At 33.8% G+C, this 20,967-nt stretch overlaps 1 protein-coding gene across 1 annotated transcript; it reads left to right on the forward strand.

Annotated features, from left to right (window-relative positions):
- The first annotated feature begins 1,487 nt into the window (after window positions 1-1,487).
- LOC127871731 (cdc42 homolog) lies at window positions 1,488-20,217 on the forward strand. The gene is made up of 4 exons (XM_052414887.1): window positions 1,488-2,785; window positions 16,011-16,069; window positions 18,830-19,024; window positions 19,336-20,217. The coding sequence occupies exons 1-4, from the start codon at window positions 2,578-2,580 to the stop codon at window positions 19,531-19,533; spliced, it is 660 nt and encodes a 219-aa protein (XP_052270847.1). The 5' UTR covers window positions 1,488-2,577; the 3' UTR covers window positions 19,534-20,217.
- Window positions 20,218-20,967: the final 750 nt, after the last annotated feature.

A 20,967-nucleotide genomic window follows, 5' to 3' on the forward strand; every position in this document is an offset into this window, starting at 1 on the left:
CATATTGGCTGCTTTAAGGGAACACGGGGCTTAATGCATGTCAAATAAGATTAGCCTGTGCACACTGATTAGCCTTTGCAATGCGCACAGGCTAAACAAGGACGACACTTTCTTACATTATGGTGTTTTTCGTTTAAAGAAAGTTTCTGGTACTGGGATGACAATTAATGCATATGCATTAAGCCCTATTTTCCTAAAATGAAGCTTAAATTATATTTTTTTATTAATGATTTAAAAAAAACACATATCGACCTGTGCTTTAAGACACACTCTTTATAAATTTAAATGGGTTGTGGTCATTTCAAACTTGCAATATAAAAAACATAAGTTTCCAAACTGAGTTGCGTCTAAGATTATACAACAGCGGACAAATTCAGTCCCTTCAGCGCTTTGATTTACGTAATACTGTCTGGAAAATTTATATATAGCGAGTGAGTCGATCAATGGCCCTTCCATCTCGTCGGCAGCATCGTGAGACAGACCCGAACAGTGCCCCTCTGACCATCTGAAAAGATCCAGTTGGGTGCAGAATCAACGGGGTTTTCATAAGTTAACACACGGGCTTTACAGAATGTAAACACACCGGTAGGAACTTTATTTTTGCAAATATCTCAAGTTATTGAAATTCATTTGCAAAATCTTTAGTACATATAAGACAGTTTTTCTTGCAGTTCGTGCCGATATCTTAAGGTATAATAATGAATCCTTCAATAAGTCTGATATCGGAGACAAAATTTCACGTTGCGTGAAGTTTAAGCGTAAAAATGAATGAATTTCACATATAATTTTTGAACATAACCACATTCTTATTAAATAAAGTAATTCTGGTGTATTTTACATTGCCATAAGCAGCATACAAATCTGTATTTTATTCACTAGTTCAAATTCGTAAGATTTTTTTTAAGATATTCGAAAATAATCACCGGTACCCACAAAGTCACGTGATCCTGCACCCTGAGTTGCCATGCTACGAAGCTGCTGCATCGGTAGTAAAGGAGAATTCCTCAACGTTCCGCTGATCATCGTCATCATCATCATCATCATCATTATCATCATCATAATCATCATAATCATCACCACCACCACCACCCTCCTCCTCCTTCTCATCATCATCATCAACAACAACAACAACATCATCATTATCATCATCATCATCATCACCATCCGCTTTATTCTCATAAAGTGACTGATAATTATAACCAATCTAACCGGAAAATATAGATGAGGAATCATACACGTGTTTCGAAAAATACTTGCGGAAGATAAAGAGAAAATAAAGCATGCTGTTTGAGCACTTAAATTGTTTTAAAATATTTTAGCACCCTGTTATTTTATTGTTATTGTATGTGCCCTATGCTTGAACAAAGCAGTTATTTACACGCTTCACAACAGCTGGATAATGTGCAAAGTTTGCGAAATATCATTTTTCACATGCTTGTGCATGCACGTTGCGCCAGACGCTGTAACGCGTTTCCAATTATTTGAATAAAGGAGTATTTTGTTTTGAAAGAAACAAAGGATCAACACCGCAAAACCAATATCTACAACTACACGAGACTCAAGCTATGGAAGTTAAGAAGGCAGTAGTAGCAACATCCGACAGCGGACACTTCACATATCTTCCTGCTACATCGCGACATGGACCTTCGAGATAGCGAGATAATGGGACTTCTTCGTAGTGTTTTAAGTGATTTCGTAGTATCCGGGCCACTTGCTCGGTGACAGTAGTGACAATAAGATGTAACCATTTCAAGGCGGTGTCCGAATTCTAATCGTTCGAAAAACGCGCTGCGCCTTCCATTATCCACGACCGAAATGTCAGAGAGTGACAGCTGATGCACAAGGCGCAATAGGTTGGATGCTGAGTGTGCGCTTTGCGTGTTATTGTTATAACATTTACATCGGAGGATTTATGTATTTATCTTTGCGCGTGGGAAAAAGTTATAAGAAAATCGGTGATATGCTACGCTCTTATATTGATAATACTACGTAGTCGGATCTCGGGACTTGAGTGAACAATATTGAGATATATGTCCAAGAAATATTTTCTTATCTCGGATCTCATCATGGTATTGTTCTAGGAACGTAACCTTGTCATCCGTCTGAATGCTTCATAACAATGACTTATCGATGATGTGATCGATGATGTGATATCTAACTGGAGACGGGATGTAATTGTAACTCAGTGCCTTACTTACAATGCCGCATGAAGTAACGTTTATAATTGTATTGGGATATAACTTACAGCGCAGATACAATATACTAATAAATAACGGATATTTAATTTGTGTATGACAGTTATTAATCAGGATAGTTTATTTGTGTTCTCAATTTGAAACAAAAGTTTTGTTAGTTCCTGTTATTTAGAAGAAAAAAAACGCATTGAATGGTGACATACCCTTATAGGATACAGCACATTGGATTGTACACCTTTATAAAACCTTATCTTACCCCTTTATGAAAATTCCTTATTAGGAATAACATAATTATCGTGAAAATCAGAAACAACAATCAATAGTTATACAACAAACGGTTTCACCCAAAATACAATGACCCAGAAGGGACATTGTTCAAGGTATGTCAATTTCTAACTCGATGTCACGTGACCCCAGTCTGGAGTACAGTCAGATGAAGCAGAAATATGAGTTCCGTGATCCTCGGGCCACATGCATTAAGTGCGTCCTCGTCGGCGACTCCGGCGTCGGCAAGAGCAGCCTGGCTGCCAGGATCGCCTCCAGGAAGTTCAAGGAGGAATACGTGCCGACAGTGTTCGATAATTACGCAGGTAATTAATCATTATGGTTGTTTTTGTTGTTAATAATGTTGTTCTACTTTTCTTCTTATCATTTTTCTTCTTATTGTTATCATAATTTTTTTTTATAATATAATAATAATAATAATAATAATAATAATAATAATATTATTATTATTATTATTATTATTATTATTATTATTATTATTATTATTATCATTATTATTATTATTAGTAGTAGTAGTAGTATTATTATTATTGTTATTATTATTATTATAAGGGTGTCATTCTCTTGTGATTTCTTCTTTCCTTTTTGCATTTATAACAGTCTTTCAAAATGTCAATGATACCATTAATGACTCAAGTGTCATGTTAATTTGTAGGATTGTAATGCAAATAAACAACACACAGATGCGTCATTTTCACCACGCGCTTAAACTTTAGAGTGCACCCAGCTTATTGACATCATCAATGCAGTGAAGATAATCCTTAAATTGATTCGCTCACGTTCGTTCATTGATGTATACATTGATATTCTATGATGATGTTCAAAGAATCGTCTAAGGATCGATCAAACTGTTATGACATTGAAAGAAAAAACGCACGCAATGTGATTGAACTACGGCATTTATTGCTTTTAAAACGCGATGTGATTGAAATCTGGCATTTATTGCTTTTAAATAACAAATGAATTATATAATAATCTTGAATATACAATGAACAAATAAGGTTTTCGTAAAGGAACAAAATTGATATAATAAATGATTACTATTTTTAGTAACAAACACTGATTTATCGGTTTATCGGGGTTATACGTGTGTTTGCTTATATCTGAAAAAAGTATATTGTTATACTTAACCCAATTATACCTAGTGGACTCTCCCATCCTTCTCTTATTGGATCAATTTATTTAAAAAATTAGGGATGTCTAGTATATTTATTTCTATATTTAAAATATTTCTTACATACATTCCTTTAAGCAAACACCGTATACCCTGATGAGACGCCGCATGATGCGGCGTCTCATCTGGGTCTACGCTGTTTGCCAAGGCCTTTTTTCTAGAGGCTAGGTATAAAGGGGATAAAGATAGGTTTATGTTATGTTAAGTCGTTTATAAGAAGCTGAAACATGCAGATTTGCGTGGAGATTGATTCTGAGGTTTCCGACAAGTATTGAAATCATCATTATTATATCGCTTTGTGTTACTGCGCTCCTGCTTTGCTCTGTGTATTTTTTCCACGGACAATATAAGTCCTATGTTCGTGTTTCAATTGGCTAAAGTGTGTCCGTACTTTTATTGAAGAACCGAGAAATGAGATAAATATTGACATGTTGGTAAAATGTTCAAACATTCCACCTTTCGCAAGAATATTTTACACGCGTGATTTACCTGCACAGAACACACAGATGTATTAAAGTCGACAATTAACGTGAATCGCGGGCACCAGGCTTGCCAAATGAACGAAACAGATGTTGGTCCCGTGACTCATACCCACAATCAATGAATAAATGGGTAAACTCATATCCCGGAGTTACTTGTGGGGAGCACATCATACATTGCATACTGTATACCCAATGTTGTAAAAAGCTGGTGAGCCATGTATATTGCTTTTCAACAATCGTGTTTTTGTGAACTGCGAATTGCTAAGTGTGATTCATAAATTGCTTTTTGTAAATTAATGGGAATTTGGTAATTACGAGGAATTCGGAATTTCTACACACAGTATACAAATTAAATAAATACTTAAGCAAAACACAACGCGCAAAACGTTTGCAATTCGCCAAAAAAAATCGCAACTCGCAAAACGCAAAATGTAATTCTCGATTCGGAACAGGCAGTTCTAAACAGACGCTATAAAAATGACCAAGTAAGAAACAATTTCTTAATGTTTGATCCGAATTGCATAATTTCAAGCGGATTCGAAAAAAAATTATTAAATTGCAATACCTTTTCTGGAATCGACCGTCATTTATTATTTGGTTGCCAAAACCCGCCCCACCTTCGTACTACCCCTTCTAAGTGCAATTTAAACTTGTATGTAGCATTCGGTTAAAGCCATGGCCGAAATATATCTCATACTTTTTAAAGATAACATTTTTTTAAAGATATTCCTAGGACAATTCTTGAACCTGTTTAACAGAATATCCAATAAAATGAAAATCTATGAGTCTATATCTGTTGCTGTCGCACCTCTGCGATATCAATATGCTAGTACACATGTATATGACACGGGACCGAACGCCTCGGTCTTTGCTAGCAGCCTTTTTCTCCCGTCCTCGGTAAGGATTGAACGGGTGTATACTGAAACAACCGAGGACATCTGTCCTTCTGCCTCTCCTTTTTTCTAATTGTGTCTGTCTCTCTGAGCGTAGTCGCAAAATTGTCCGAGGAAGTTCTGCTATACAACGTAAACCACCATACAAACTTGCATGCATGCATGGTTCCTTATGGTAAGAAGTGCGATTTTTTCATGATTCATTCAAATATACATAAGTTGTGTCCCCTTTTCAACTTAGAATGAAATTAACCCATTTATGCCTAGTGGACTCTCCCATCCTAAATTGGATCAATTTATTTCCAAAATTAGGGATGTCTAGTATATTTATTTCTATATTTATAATATTATTACAGAAATTCCTTTAAGCAAACAGCGCAGATCCTGATGAGACGCCGCATCATGCGGCGTCTCATCTGGGTCTACGCTGTTTGCAAATGCCTTTTTTATATACGCTATAGGCATAAATGGGTTAACACAATAATGCCACCGTGGTCACAACTGACCAAGCCACTTGGCCCAAGTTTTCATTGTTGCAATTTGCTACATATAACTACATGCAGCATCGGGAGGGGGTCGTCACTCAAGTAAGAGTTCTAGTTCAGTGATGGTGTTTACCCTCACCTCTTCTTTAACATTCCATGACCGCGCCGGTGCACTATAGAAGATGTAAGCCATGAATCACAAAGTTTGTTTGGGACTGTCGTGTAACATTAAACGTCTATCAAGCGAAACAAACGCATCTGTGTGCGCTCGTAAGCATAAGCTCGTGCAGTGGAGGTATCGATCTGTTAGGCATGCAACATGGGGTGTACAAAATGATTCACTGATCTAGATATAAGTGGACCGATGATTTATATCTATCTAGCAATTTGTTTGTTCTAAATCCATTGAAACATTTTATATTTACAACACAATTCGTTACTACGCAGTGAAATATTACTGTTAACTACATACTATGCATGTATCATGTGTACCTTAGTTATACAAGTCGCGGTGTGTGATAATGGGTCTTATGCCAAATGAGGCCAGCGTAGCTCCGAATTAGGCTGGCCAGGAGCTACTTTATCCGCTGATGAGGCCACGAAACATTGCGTGACTTTATAGTGGAAAGGTTAGCTGTAGACCAGGCTGCACGAATGCGTAGACTGGTGCTACGCTGGATGAATATGGTAGAAGACCCATTTTCGCATGAAACGACTCACTAAGTGTTTAGACCACGTACGGTAAAAGATGGCCAACACATTTTATTTTTATTTTTATTATTCAATATAAAAACATACAATATAAATATGTGCATAAGCAAGAACAAAAGTGGTACAATACAACAGTAATCATGTCAAACACATATTATACATGATATGCTAGGATATACTGTTTTTTTTCTCTTGGTTGCATGTGGTGTATTCTGTTATTTTTAAATGTAATAATCAATCCTATAGATGAGTTGCGTAGAGTTAGGTAGAAGACAACTGGACTGGGTTATGAAAGATTATGCGTTTCCATTTTTGTTCAAAAATATGAAGTTTATCGTTGTTGAGGGCTATTTCTTTTTCAATTTGGATCTTTAGTTTTAAATAGTTTATAAAACAGTTGAAAGTAGGTATTTGTTTTTTGTATTTGAAGCTAAATATAAAATATTTCATTAATATGATAATGTGGTTCACAGTGTTAACAATTTCTGGTATTTTAAAAGTATTCACACCGAAACTGATATTTAAGAGAGACAGTTTTAATTTTAATTGTTGTTTCTCTAGAAATGATGTTAACTGGTTCCATAGAATTTGAATATGTTTGCATTCCCAGAAAAGGTGTTCTATTGTTTCAATGTGTTCGCTGCATATATCACATAAATTTGTGATACAGGAATACATTAATTCCAAAGTATTACAGATCACGACCTAGTATGTTCAAGTTTATCGAACTACTTAATTGTTCAAACAAAATAGTGTTAAGAAAACTTGCCATTTTTTGTTTAAAATGCTTTAAGTTACGAGAAGATGTGCTATATGTGTAGTATAAATGATATATCTTCCACAAAGACAATAAGCTTAGAATAATGTTATATTTGTAACAATTATTAAATTTCGTGTTAACATTACATGATCACTTTGTATTAACCCCATCCATGTGACATTCTCACTAAAACATGTTGTATGTCATTACTTTTTAAATTGATCTTTCCTCAAAAGGATGTATGTTTTGTATATAATTGTCACGCATGCTGTTATTGCATATGTATGTTTATGGCGATGAGCTGTATGCTTTAGCTAAAATAAAATATTCTGTTCTGTTCTGTTCTGTTCTGTGTTGGATAGGTTGCACTTAAAAAGGTATTTATTTGTAGCTATGATTCTATGGACATATTTATATTGAAAATTTCTCAGTGTGCTATCTATAGTTGTTTTATATGGCATGATAAATATTTGTTTCCAATTAAATTCTTGTTCCCCAAGAAGGCTTTGCCATTTATTTTGAATCTTGGAGTTTTCTGCAGGGTGTTTAATTTGTAGTTTGTAAAATATTTTGTTTGTTTTGTTTTGTTTTGCAAGTATGTTTTCCGTGAATGATGTTTGAGTACATGGTGTGTTATTAGTATTAATTGTAGATTTAATATGTGTGGGTATGCTTTTAATTAATGTGTAATACATTAGGAAATTGCTTGAAGGTATTCCGTATATATAACATATATTCTCAAAAGAATAGAAGTCTTTTATTCTGTAATCGTATAATTGGTCGACATATTTAATGTTTTTTTCAAACCAAAGTTTATAGAAAAAAGTCTTATTGTTTGAAGTTATGTCTTTATTGTTCCATAAAATAGTTTTACTGGTGATTTGGGTTTCTAGATTATGAGTAACATTAGTCCATGCCGATAAAACATTAGATAGAAATATGTTTTCGTTTGCAATTTCATGCAAAATGGTTTTGCTGATGTTACATTCAAAAAGTAAGGAGTCACCATATTTTTTTTAGGATTTTCTGGTAAAATAATTTCCATTTACTTGTATTGGTATTATCTAGATATCTTTTAACCCAGCTGCATTTGATTGCATTCAAGAATGAGTCGATGTCCGTTAATTGGATGCCTCCATTTTCTACAGATTGAATTAACTGAGTTCGCTAAATTTTATCAGGTTTACCGTCCCATATGAAATTAAATATTTCTGATTGTATATCTTTAATAATATCATTTGGTGGGTTTGGGAGAACTGTTAGTGTATAAATTAATTTAGGGAGTGCAAACGTTTTCAACACCGTGTTTTTTCCGATTAGTGTAAGTTTACGATGCTGCCATGATTTTAAACAATTTTTAAATTTTTGTAATTTAGGCAGTATGTTTTGTTGAACTGTTTCATTTTCATTGTTTGTAAAGGTTATTCCTAACGTTGTTGCTTCATCTGATGTCCAGTGGAATTTCATTTCTTTTTAAGTTGAATATTACTTTGTTTAAATTTACCTACTCGTAGCACAGTGCATTTACTTTTGTTAAGTTTAAGACCCGATGCCATTCCAAAAAGGGTAAGCGATTCTATGAGATTATTGAATGAGTCAATACTGTCATTTAAAAAATAAGTTGCGTCGTCAGCAAATAGGGACTGTTTAATATATTCGTCTGGTTCTAGCGATATTCCATTTATATGTTTATTTGATTGGATATAGTGTGATAGATACTCGATGCATATAATGAATAGTGAGGATGAGAGTGGACATCCTTGTCGTACCCCTCGTTCGATGTTAAAACTGTTTGAGAAGAAGCCATTGTTAATTATTATACTGTTAATATCGGTATAAAATAGTTTTACCCATTTAATAAGACTTTCACCGAAATTCATATTTTCTAAGCAAGAGAACATAAACGAATGGTCTAGTAAATCGAAAGCCTTTTCAAAGTCTGCAAAGAAAATGAGGCCAGAATTGTTTGGTTGGTTGAAATAATTTATGCATTCTTGTATCAGACGTACATTTTCACCAATGTATCGTCCTTTAATAAAACCAGATTGAGATCTTGAAATGACTGATGGTAATACTTTTTTTATTCTGTTTGATATACTTTTAGTTGCAATTTTATAATCATTGTTAAGTAGACTAATCGGGCGCCAGTTTGATAAGGATTCAAGGTTTTTTCCAGGTTTTGGAATGAGTGATATTATACCTTGTTTTTGTAGCGTAGTTAGGTTTTTGTTGTTAAATGAATAGTTAAGTGAATTAATTAAATGTATTTTAATATCGTTCCAGAATATTTTATAAAATTCAACTGTGATGCCATCAGATCCTGGACTTTTATTATTTTGCATTTCTTTAAGTGCTAATCCACATTCATATTCATTAAGTAATCCGTCGCACAGTTGTTTTTCTTCTTGATTTAAAGCATGATGTGTATTTTTAAAGAGGGTGTTATTTTCAACATGTTTTCGTTTATAGAGGGTTTCGAAAAATAAACGTTGTTCTTCTAGTATTTGAGTTCTGTTTGTTATATCTTCGCCATTAACTACTAATTTGTGTACAGTTTTTTGTTCACTTCTACGTTTTTCGATGTTTGCGAAGTATTTTGTATTTTTTTCATTGTGTTCAACATGCTGTGCACGTGCTCGTAATATAATTCCATTGAGTTGTGTATGATAAATTCCTTCTAATACTTGTTTTTTTGATGTTATTTCATTCTCAATGTCTTTGGTATCGTTTGTGTTTGTTTCATGTAATTGTTTTTCAAGTGTTTCAATGCTTTTGATGGTTTCAGTTTCAAGTTTGCGTGTTTCTTTTTGTTTAAATGATGTGTATCTAATTGTTGTGTTACGTATATTTCCTTTAATTACTTCCCATAAGGTGTTTGGGTTCGCATCTTTATTATTTTGAACTGTATTGAGTATTTCTTGTTTTATTTGCGTTTGGTATTGTGTATCTAATAATATGCTGTTATTGATTTTAAAGTATCCTGGGCCTCTTTCAGGCTCTATGTTGTGTATTTTAAGTTCAACTAGAGAGTGGTCAGTCATATATCCTGGTTTTATGTTACATGTGTCAATAATGTTGCAAAGTGACTCAGATATTAAAAAATAGTCTAATCTACAAAATATTGTTGGTTTTGTGTTTGAGTGCCAGGTGAATTTGCTTTCGTTTGGATTTATTGTACGCCAGATGTCTATCATATTGTAATTTTCAATTATGTTATTCAAAATGTTTCTATTTTTAGAATGAGCATAAAGGTTTCCCCTCTTTTTATCTAATAATGGGTTAAGAACAGTATTGAAATCACCACCGATTATAATGTTTTTATCTTGGTTATTAATTACAAACGAGTGTAATGTTTCGTAAAATGTGGAATCATCTATGTTAGGGCCGTAAACGTTGATTAATGTTAATTGTGTTTCATGTATTTTGATATCTATACTTGCTAGTCTGCCAATTATTATTTCGTTAAAGTTATCGACTGTGATCCCTATATTGTTTTTAATCAGAAAGGCAATGCCTTGTTTATTAGTATGTTGCCCACTGAGGTAGATGTCTCCGTCCCATTCATCTTTTAAGGTTTGTGCTAAAGTATGTGTCAAGTGACTTTCTTGTAGTAGGCATACACTATTTTTTTTTCGTCTAACCATTTGAAGATTTTTATTCGTTTGTCTTTATTGTTTAGCCCTTTTACATTCAAAGTACATATTTTAATCATTTAAAAAGGTGGAAGGTGATGTGAATGATTATGTGTGTGTGCTTGACCGGTTCGTTTTATTTTGAAAAATAGAGAAGAGCTATTCATCCTACACAATAGGTTAAGCGTAATGGAGTTATGGGTCAGATGAGTACTCTGTATGCAAAAATTCATGTCCCAAGTCTCAGCAATGGATGTTTCATAAACAATACATTGTATTATGCTTAACAAAATCATACGTGAGAACGTATTTTTTTCTCTATGCAACCATATATAGATTAAAAGGAGACAACAAAAAAACATTATATGTACAAAAACAATACCTGACAATTTAGTCAGACAGCCTAAGCATGGATTAGCTCTATAAACACATTTTATACAATTTGTGACAATGTATAGCTATATCGACATAAAATATACAGCTGGAAAACATACCGAGTGTTAATACAAGAAAATGAACTAAATCATCTATATTATTACAATATGCAGTGCATTGCATAAATTTAGTTCACGTCTTATTATATTAACAGTGATTAAATGAATAAGGATTAAAATTGGAAGGTTTTGTGGATTGTAATAAATTCTTACAATTATATCCTATAAAGGAATTATATTTGATAAAAATTAATTCCAGATTTAGTGCAGTGTCAAGATTCTCTTATCTTTTAAATTAACTAGAATTTCAGTTTGCACTGCACTGCGCATATTTACACATCTTTATCGTTAGTGTTTCAAACGATACCGTGGAAGGCTATGCATTGACAAATGTTTACTAGGACATGCACTATAAATGAAATAATAGCATCGTAAATACATACATACATGAATATAGAGGCAACAAATATTATCATTGTAGATAAATGGGTATAGAAGCAAAGCGAGACAACAAATTTATGTGTTTCCTTTTTGCCTTTAATAGATTGGAACAATACAGAAACAAAAAAAAGGCGGAAGGCAATATATTGCGCAACTTACTGATAGTGCTGCCAAAACAAATTCAGTAAATATGAAAATAGAAAGGTGCATCGCAAATATACCACTTTACGTTTGTTGAAAATGCAATGTATTTGACAACTGTTTGTGAGGATAGTGTAGTCCGAACATACACAATACAGAAAAATATGTACAAGTAACTACACAATTTAGTACGAATTGTACTTAATAAATGGCTTGTATAGAAAACACAGTATGTGCGGATCCCCGTGGGAATGAATCTTCCAATAGAAGAAACTTATGGAGATACTACACAGTGTTAAATATGCTATATCATTTTCCTTAGTTGCTCTCTTTTGCGAAAACGAAAAAAAGAGATGCGGTTTAGGAATTTAACACACGTAACATTGAGAGATATATTTAAGAGAAAGTTGGAAACATTGCATGAAACAATTCTGCCCTAAAAAAATAGACACATAGGTATAAATGTAATTGCAACAACAAATAATTGCATGCTTCACGTTCGATCTTTTTACAAACAATACCGTGAAAAGGCAGTATATTGACAAATATTTGCAAGAATAGTATACAGTGCTATAATTGAAATATTAGCATCGTACATACATGGATATAGAAGCAAAATGAGCCACAAAATTTATGAATATTACTCTTTTCTCTAAAGAGAAGAAGAGCACAAAGGGGTATTATAAAAAAATATATAAAAAAAAAATATTTATATATTAGCATCGTAAATATATGGATATAGACCCAAAATGGGACAACAGATGTATGTATGCTTCTCTTGTGCCTTTAACAAAAAAGGAATAACCCCCCCCCCCCAAAAGAAAAAAAACAACGGTGGAAGGCAATATATTCGACAACGGTTTTAAAGAATAGTGCTCGCAAATACACCACACTATAATAAAGAGAAAACATATGTATATATTGTGATGTATGTATTTACTATTATTGTTTGAATTCTTATTTATTATTTTACAGTTTGATTATTATTTTTATTTGAATACTTATTTATTATTTTACACTTGAATGACACTATTTAAATATATATGCAAAAATACAATATATAAACATTGTGATCTAAATTAATTTTTGTTGTATATATCACTATAATATAATATGTCTATTTAGTGTAACATGTATATGATATTTATAAATATTTTATTATTGCTTATAGTTGATGTTCTCTATAAAGTTTTTTTTTACAATTTAATTACACTATACAAAAGCATACAGAAATACAACATATAAACATTGTGATCTAGATTAACTTTTGTTGTATATATCACTGTAAAATAATATGTCTATTTAGTGAAACATGTTTATGATATTTATAAATATTATTATTTATTGCTTATAGTTGATGTTCTCTATATAGTTTTATTATTTTACAGTTTAATTACACTATTACATATATTATACAAAATACACTATGTAAACATCGCGAGCTTGATGTATCATTGGTGTAGCTATCAGTATACAATAATTAGTAAACTAAATGTAACATTTATATAATATTTATATTATTATTTATTGCTCTATTATGTTCTCTATATAGTTTTCTCTGATGTAAGCACTTTACATAAGAAGTTGTTAACAATAAATATTATCAAACGTATTATTACTTATTTTGTCATGTTATGCTAATGCCCAATACAAAAACGTTGATTTTGTTAACTGCTTATTATTGTAATATTTATTTACGTGAAATCAATATTTATCATTTATGCTATTCTTTGTTGACCTTGTCTATAAAAAGGTGACAACACAAAAGAAATGCGTTTATTTCGTGAACCTATTTAACCGCTTCTGAAAATTATGATGATACGAGAGCTGTTATAATTACATCCATTTATAAGTTCTGTTACGCATGATAGCACAGTTTAAATCATTCACAAGTCTATACTGTTCAGTGATAGATAATGACGGCACTGACCGTCGTTATTTTGTTGTTCGTTTTGGCCAGGGCAGGTCTAGCCAGGTCTGATAGTCCTCATAGTGGACGCGGGTGACCTGTTCCTGTGTGTTTTTGAAGAAGATAACCCCATTACGGGTCCATACACTGGACACTTCGTCAGACATTTTTCGTTTGACACTCATGAAGACCTCTAAGTTCAGAGGAGTGAGGTCTTCTCTAACAAATATGCCTGATTGGCGGAGAACACGACCTTGTTTTAGCACTGAGTTTCGCAGTAACCTCGACTGGAAACGCACTATAATGTCCTTCTTACCGTCTGGTCCTTTCTTCAAACGATGTGCGATGTCGATATCGCTTGTGTCTATCCGGCAGCCCAGTTTGGTGTTCAGGGTTTCAACCATGTATTTGGTTGTTTCTTCAGCGGTTTCAAACCTCTTGAATTGTTTTTTTCCCTCAACGATTTCTTCAATATGCGAAATTCCGCTAATGATTACATTGTTACTTCGGCTATATTGATTTGCCTCATTCTCAATATTTCTCCTTTCAGATTCGTTCTTGGCGATTGAATTAGCCAGTTTGGAATTGACTTCTTCTTGATCTGCAAGTTTCTTGTTCAGCCCTTTAACTTCCTGTTTAAGTTTATCATTTTCTACTTCGCGTTCGAATAATCTCGATGGCCAACACATGCTGGGTGTAACCACGGTACTGCGGACGTTATGAGTTCGTTTATAAAGAAAAACTTCCCTATTAGGAACAAATATATAAATTGTCATGTCTATTGCTCGCTGACATAAGCATGCATTAATTTATTAAAATACCACCACGATCACTCTACTTGTGTCCGCACTGGACGTGATGTCAATCGCTTGAAGCAGCCGTTACCATGTTTACTTAAATGGCCTCGATACAATCGTGCACAGCGTTCACAAACAGCTCCAGATAAAAGTATCCCGGAAAAGCAAACTGTTTGGGAAAAAACACACTAATCTGCTGGTACAAATAAAGGTGACCCATGTATAATCGTTTCAAAATCATTGGTTGACATACCGGACCAGCGTTGTTTGTACCGGGGTGTTTAGTGGGGTTTTCTAAACTCGAGCGAATTCCGGGATCAGTCTAGATGCACATTTAGGAAACAATCCAAGAGTACACTGTACGCTAATTGAGTTCACGAGTGTCATGTGTCTATGTTGTCTAGCTTTTTAAAATATATAAATGAATGTGGTAATATGTGGTAAAAAAAGAAAGCCCAGCGTTATACGAACAAATAAATACATATATACAATCGAAACTGACCTAACGGCCACCTGAATTTACCGGTCACCTGCAGACAACGGTCAGTCTGGAATCCCCCAAACGAAAAACACTCTATATAACAACTGAATTTAACGGCCACCTGTCCATAACGGCCAACCGCCACTATATTCAACTCCGAAATTCATGTTTGAACTGAAATCAACGGTCACGCGTAAATATATCTTATATGAATTTAAATCTAAGCTGACAAGCATACAATACAAGTATCTTTAAATACACGTGGTGTAAAAGTATTCGTTGATCTTTGGTTTAACTGAGCATCGGAGCATTCTGTGTATTTTGCTAATTCTTTATACTTTATTCGTTTGATACTTCATGTGGAGTGTTAAGTAAACACTGAAAAATCACCATGGCATACACATGCTATAAATCCTTACTCATTCGTTAAAAAGTGAATCCTATATTCAAAAGTAAATATGATATCGAATAACAGCACTCATACATTTTTTTATTGTTGATAAACAAAGACATTGTGAAGGCCAGTATATTTATGAACAATATAAACTGTTGAAGACAGTGCCATTGTTCTCATGAAAACATCTGCGAACTGAAGTGGTGTCCTTTGTGCTGTCGTTGAATGTTTCAATGAGGTGTCTGGTAGGATTTGCTGGGAAAACACTTACATGTAGTATAAATACCACCTCTGCAATTGTTGTGATCACTTATACAATCGAAGAAAACAAATCCCATAAAGAAAAAATAGTATTCGTCAATTACATATAACATTATGTTTTGTTTCTACTTGATCATGTTGTCGATGTATTGCTGTACTTCTTAAGGTAATGAATTGACCAATAATTTCAATTATCCTCTGTAAAACATCTGAAAACAGAATGGTATTTCTTACTTACTTAATTACTAATTTGGCATGAAAAACAGAACGTTTTAAGAGCTTTTTATGATGTCTAGCGCACTATTCTAACCGCCTCTCAGTAAAGACTAAGTTTGAAAACTATATTAATTTTAATAACGTGTAAGCAAATTGCGATTTGTGAATCAGTTGATTAGAATTTTTGATTCGCAAAATGTTTAAGTTGCGAGAATCGCAGAAGGCTTATAAATTGTAACTCACTAACGAAAGCGTAATGAAACGGTCTCCGCTTTTTCTTCTTCATGTGTCTAAAATGGCTTTTTAATGTTATTTGCAGCAACTGTGACGCTGGACGAGAAGTCCTTCCATTTCAGTCTGTTCGACACTGCAGGCAAGGTGAGTACAATTGTCTTTACATGACACTTGTCGCAATGAACAAACCAAGTATAACAAAAGAAATAAGTCATGCGGTGTCAGTATCGTGGCGCGTGTGGCTATACAACTATGTGTATAATAGTACTTTTGATAAATTGTCACTTGTGGATAAAAAAAACGGTACGTAAGAATTAAAAACAACGACACTGGTCTAAATGCACATAGCCTGAAACAGATTGTAACAGTCCTCATACAATTAATAAACATTGCTCAGAAAACTGATTGCAAGAATGTTATAAAGTGAATCTACCATGTGTACTGTTCATGTTATGAGTAGCGTAATTGATATCATATCTCATGTTCTAGTTTCTGTCAAGACGATGTGTTCATGTCTTTCTATCTCACAAACGGCGAAACTGTTTAATCAAATTAAAATGTTCAATGAGACATTGGAACTGACAGACTGACTGAAAGAATTTCTGCAAGAAACCAGCAATTATTGCATTACTATTTGCTTAAGCATAATCATTCTAATTATCATTATGCTTTTATATTTTTATATTATATGGCATATATTTTGTATTGTTAACGTTTTATTTACATAATGTGCACTGTGATGAAACCGTTCTTAAGTCAGCGCGTAAGTTAAATATTGACTAATGGACTCGTTCATTCGGTCGTTGTCACATATGGCATTTCATCGCATTGTATGTCCCTCCAGGGCGCACGGCTGTCCTTGGTCAACTTCAAAGCAAATAAACTCGCAAATTGTACGAAGTTATTTCAGTCACAATTGCTTAACAGGGCCTTTTCACGTTTGGGTAAATTGAAAATATTGAAAAAAGTTGTTTCAGATTCGCAATTTTCGTTTTAGTTATGATATTTGTGAGGAAACAGTAATACTGAACATTTATCATGCTCTAAAATAGCCATTATAATGCATCTTTTGACGATTTAAAAACCTGAAAATTATAAAGCGTTGCAACGCGAAACGAATTAATAATTTGGAGAGTTCTGTTGTTGTCGCTATATTTTGTGAAACTACGAGGATTACTTATATAGAGTATAAAATACATTTGTCATTGTATCTGGAAGGATGGCTAAGTGGTAAAGGTCGTAGACTTTTAACTCCGTCATTGGTTCAAGCACTGATGAGGTTTACTTTTTTTCTTTTTAAAATTGTATTCTTGATTTTTTTTACTGCAGCTTTTAAGATCCAATGTTTACATTTATCAATATAAAGCAATGACAAACTTCAAAACACGCCAAAATCTGTGAAAAGGCCCCTTTAATGATTTTACATAATGTTTATGGTAAATGCGCGTGCGCAACTCAGGTTTATCAACTCGGTCTTTCTAATCATCCTATATGCCGAATATATGTGATAAGGTGAACAACAAAAAGTTGTTTGTTCCCACTGACGCGACCAACCCTTTGTTTTGGTGCCGATCCTAAACTGTATCACCTTTTTCCAATATTTCTGCTACATTCGATCAATTGTAATAGTCTTAATCGCCCAGTTGACATCCTTATTTAAGTGGGATATTTTTACACTAAAAAAAGATAAGAAACAAATATTGACTGACCAGCCTACCCTTGTTTTTGTTGTCGATATCTCAGTGGAAACAAAGACCTGATTGTCTGGCCTGATGTTCGTTGCTCCGATATATTCTGGTGCATACATATTAAATAGTTGGAATAACCGTAATTTGTATTTATTCGAATAACAGTTTATAGGTCGATATTACAATATGAAGTCAACATAACCCTTAATGAGAATGTCTCTCAAATATACATGTGACAACATTAAACAAAAGATCTATCACTCCGGTTCTAATTTGCAATAAAATATATGCATATAACAACTGAATTTGAGAGACATTCTCATTAAGGGTTATGTTGACTTGTATATATATATTGCTTTGCTTATGTGAACATGTATATGTCCTATGCGTGTATAAGTGATATGGTAGTCTGTTACCGAACTTCCTTATCGATTTCATCATAATTATTGGGCGTTGAATTGTCGTAAACAATTGATAAAGTACATGTACATAATTGGGCCACTTAAATCTTCCTTGCATTCTTGTAATGCAGGAAAAATGACCGGATTGTATTTACGTCCGCGTGGAACACTTTGTATTTCCATACTTTACGAACTGCATGAATATGTATACTTGTTCTTTCAGTATCGATGTAAGAATTTTAGTCATCTTAAATTGAACTGATTCTTTTCAGTTTTCTTGTAAATAGAGGATCAGAAGGTTTTATATTTCATCACCATTTGTTCTAATAAAACGTTCCGCCTCATTTTAACACCATATTTCGGGAATACCGATAGATCCCATTTCCAATATTAGACATCCTTTCATAATGCAGAAGTTGGCTAAAAATGATAAAATGATTTACTGGCCCTTTGCCAACCCTCCAGATAATGTGTAGCCGTCTGTAAATTATCTCTGCTTAAAGCTGCAAAACAATGGGCTAGGCAAACAAACGTCATCAAAAACTCATACAATTTCTATACATATATATATACATATATATATATATATATATATATATATATATATATATATATATATATATATATATATATATATATATATATATATATATATATATATATATATTTGGACAAAGATTAAAAAATAGTACATCTTACGTCAATAACAATAGTTATGTTTGAAGTTGAATCTTACAGTGAGTCCAGCGTCTTCAAAAAAACTCATAAAATGTTGATTTTTGTTTTGTTTATTATGATGACTGTATTGTTTTCAGGAAGACTATGACCGTTTGCGCGTGATCTCGTACATGAATTGTGACGTGTTTCTCGTCTGCTACTCCGTGCACGAGCGGGACTCCCTGGCGGATATCGAGGCACACTGGGTGCCGGAAATCAAGCAGTACCTTCCCAAGACGCCATACATACTTGTCGCGACACAAACTGACAGACGCACGCCAAAATCGGACGGGGTATGAAATTTTAACTATTTTTATTATGTTTATTGTCTGTTTGGTTTCTTAGTTATTGGTTCCTTTAAGATAGTGTAAATCTATGCAAGTAGCGCAGCTAAACAACATGTACACTTCAGAGACTTGATTGACATTCGTCAATTTAGTACCTTTGTTTAATGAAACTGTCGTGTGAATTTGTCTATACGCAACGGTGTTTAAATGGGTTATAAGCACAAATCCCACAACATGCATCTACAGTTGCAAAATTAATAGTAACAATAAATATTATATGTGTATATTGTGTTTATACATGCACATGTTACATTCAGGTGGACGTCCAACCATACGTGTCATTCAAAGAGGCCTCCGAGGTGGCCAATCGCTGCGGCGCCTCGTCATACGTCGAGTGTTCAGCAATGACATCAGAGGGTGTCAGTGACGTCATACGGGAAATCATAGAAACAGTGCAGAAATCAGTCACGTGTAGATCTAAAGAAGCGACTTGTTGTGGTTGCATAATAATGTAATGGAACTCTGCCGGTGTGATCACTTTGATTCAAATTAATAAATTGTATAGCAATTGCCTTCGCCAACGAAAATGTTTGAACTGAAAAGGCGTTTGATAATATCACAAACAATGTCGACTGTGATACATAAGATATCGGTGCGTCTACACGTGACATAAGTATGTCATGCCGTGATGTTTTATGTGCCATTGTGACACTTTTTACATTCCAAAATGTGACGGAACACCACATGGTTCAGTGTGCAATGAATATATATGTGGACTAGAATAATCTCGGACAATGCCGACAGGTTACGGAGGCTGGCGAGTGTTCAAATACCTGTATTATTGAACAATACTAGGTTAATATGAATGCGATACAAACAGCATCCAATGCCACAAAGAATATCTGTGATATCTAACCCCAGAGATATGAATGACTGATTCTATGCGTGTTTCCGCCTAGAATCTTGTATTGTGCCAAATAACTGGAATTAATGTGCCTGACTTGTACGTTGTTGAAGTAATTGTGCTGACACGGAATTCACCGGCGCATGCCTTTGCTGCGTTCTTGTGAATTCGAACTCGCTGAACGAACCTTTCCTGTGATCAGCTGTTACGTTCTATTCCACAAACCAATGTGATATATCGATCTGTGTACACAAGTTTCTTAACGCATGCGAGAAATAAAATATATAAGCATGTACATCAGTGTGTTATTTGGTGCTTAAAAAATTGTTGATGTTCATAGCACAAACACGTACCTGAATTTAATAGATTTGTTAAAAAGTAAAATGTGCATCAAAATTATGAGATAAAACTGGTTGTTGTTAACAAACGCCTGTATTTTTCGGCAATTAAGTAATATATAATGTAAATACGAATACACAAATGTACTTCGTACATACATTTTATACAATTAATATTGCCAGTATTCAAAGGGGTTTGTAAGTAGTAGAATTTGCCGGTAATTGTTTATTCCATAACGCGACTAATTGATCGCAAATCAATAGCTAGAATAATAAGTTAAGAACAGGATGACCCTGAATCGTATACCTGAATTCACATTGTGATACTAGATTGATCTAAGCTGGGATATTCATTTCCTCATGTACACAAAGGAAACTGTAACCAGCAGGGCGTGTAAAATGATTTACCACAAAGTCAAGATAATTGTCTGTTTAGTTTGATAATTTGCCGTTTTCAGTTATATCACAGTGGTCAGTAACTAACTCACAATGTGATAGCTGGTATACCAGCACTCTGTGCACACTCTGAAATTGATAAGTGCCCTACTTGATTCAGAGGAAGAGAAACAATGGTCATAGAAACAATTGTATGACAAATCCCCGCCCCAGGCTAGAGATCGAAACCACGATCCTCGGATATATAGCACATCGCTCTTACTTCTTATCAAACCGACCTGGTCTTAATGAAGATGTGATTTAATTTGGTA

The sequence above is a fragment of the Dreissena polymorpha genome, chromosome 3 (assembly GCF_020536995.1).
Source record: "Dreissena polymorpha isolate Duluth1 chromosome 3, UMN_Dpol_1.0, whole genome shotgun sequence".
NCBI classification, from domain to species: domain Eukaryota; kingdom Metazoa; phylum Mollusca; class Bivalvia; order Myida; family Dreissenidae; genus Dreissena; species Dreissena polymorpha.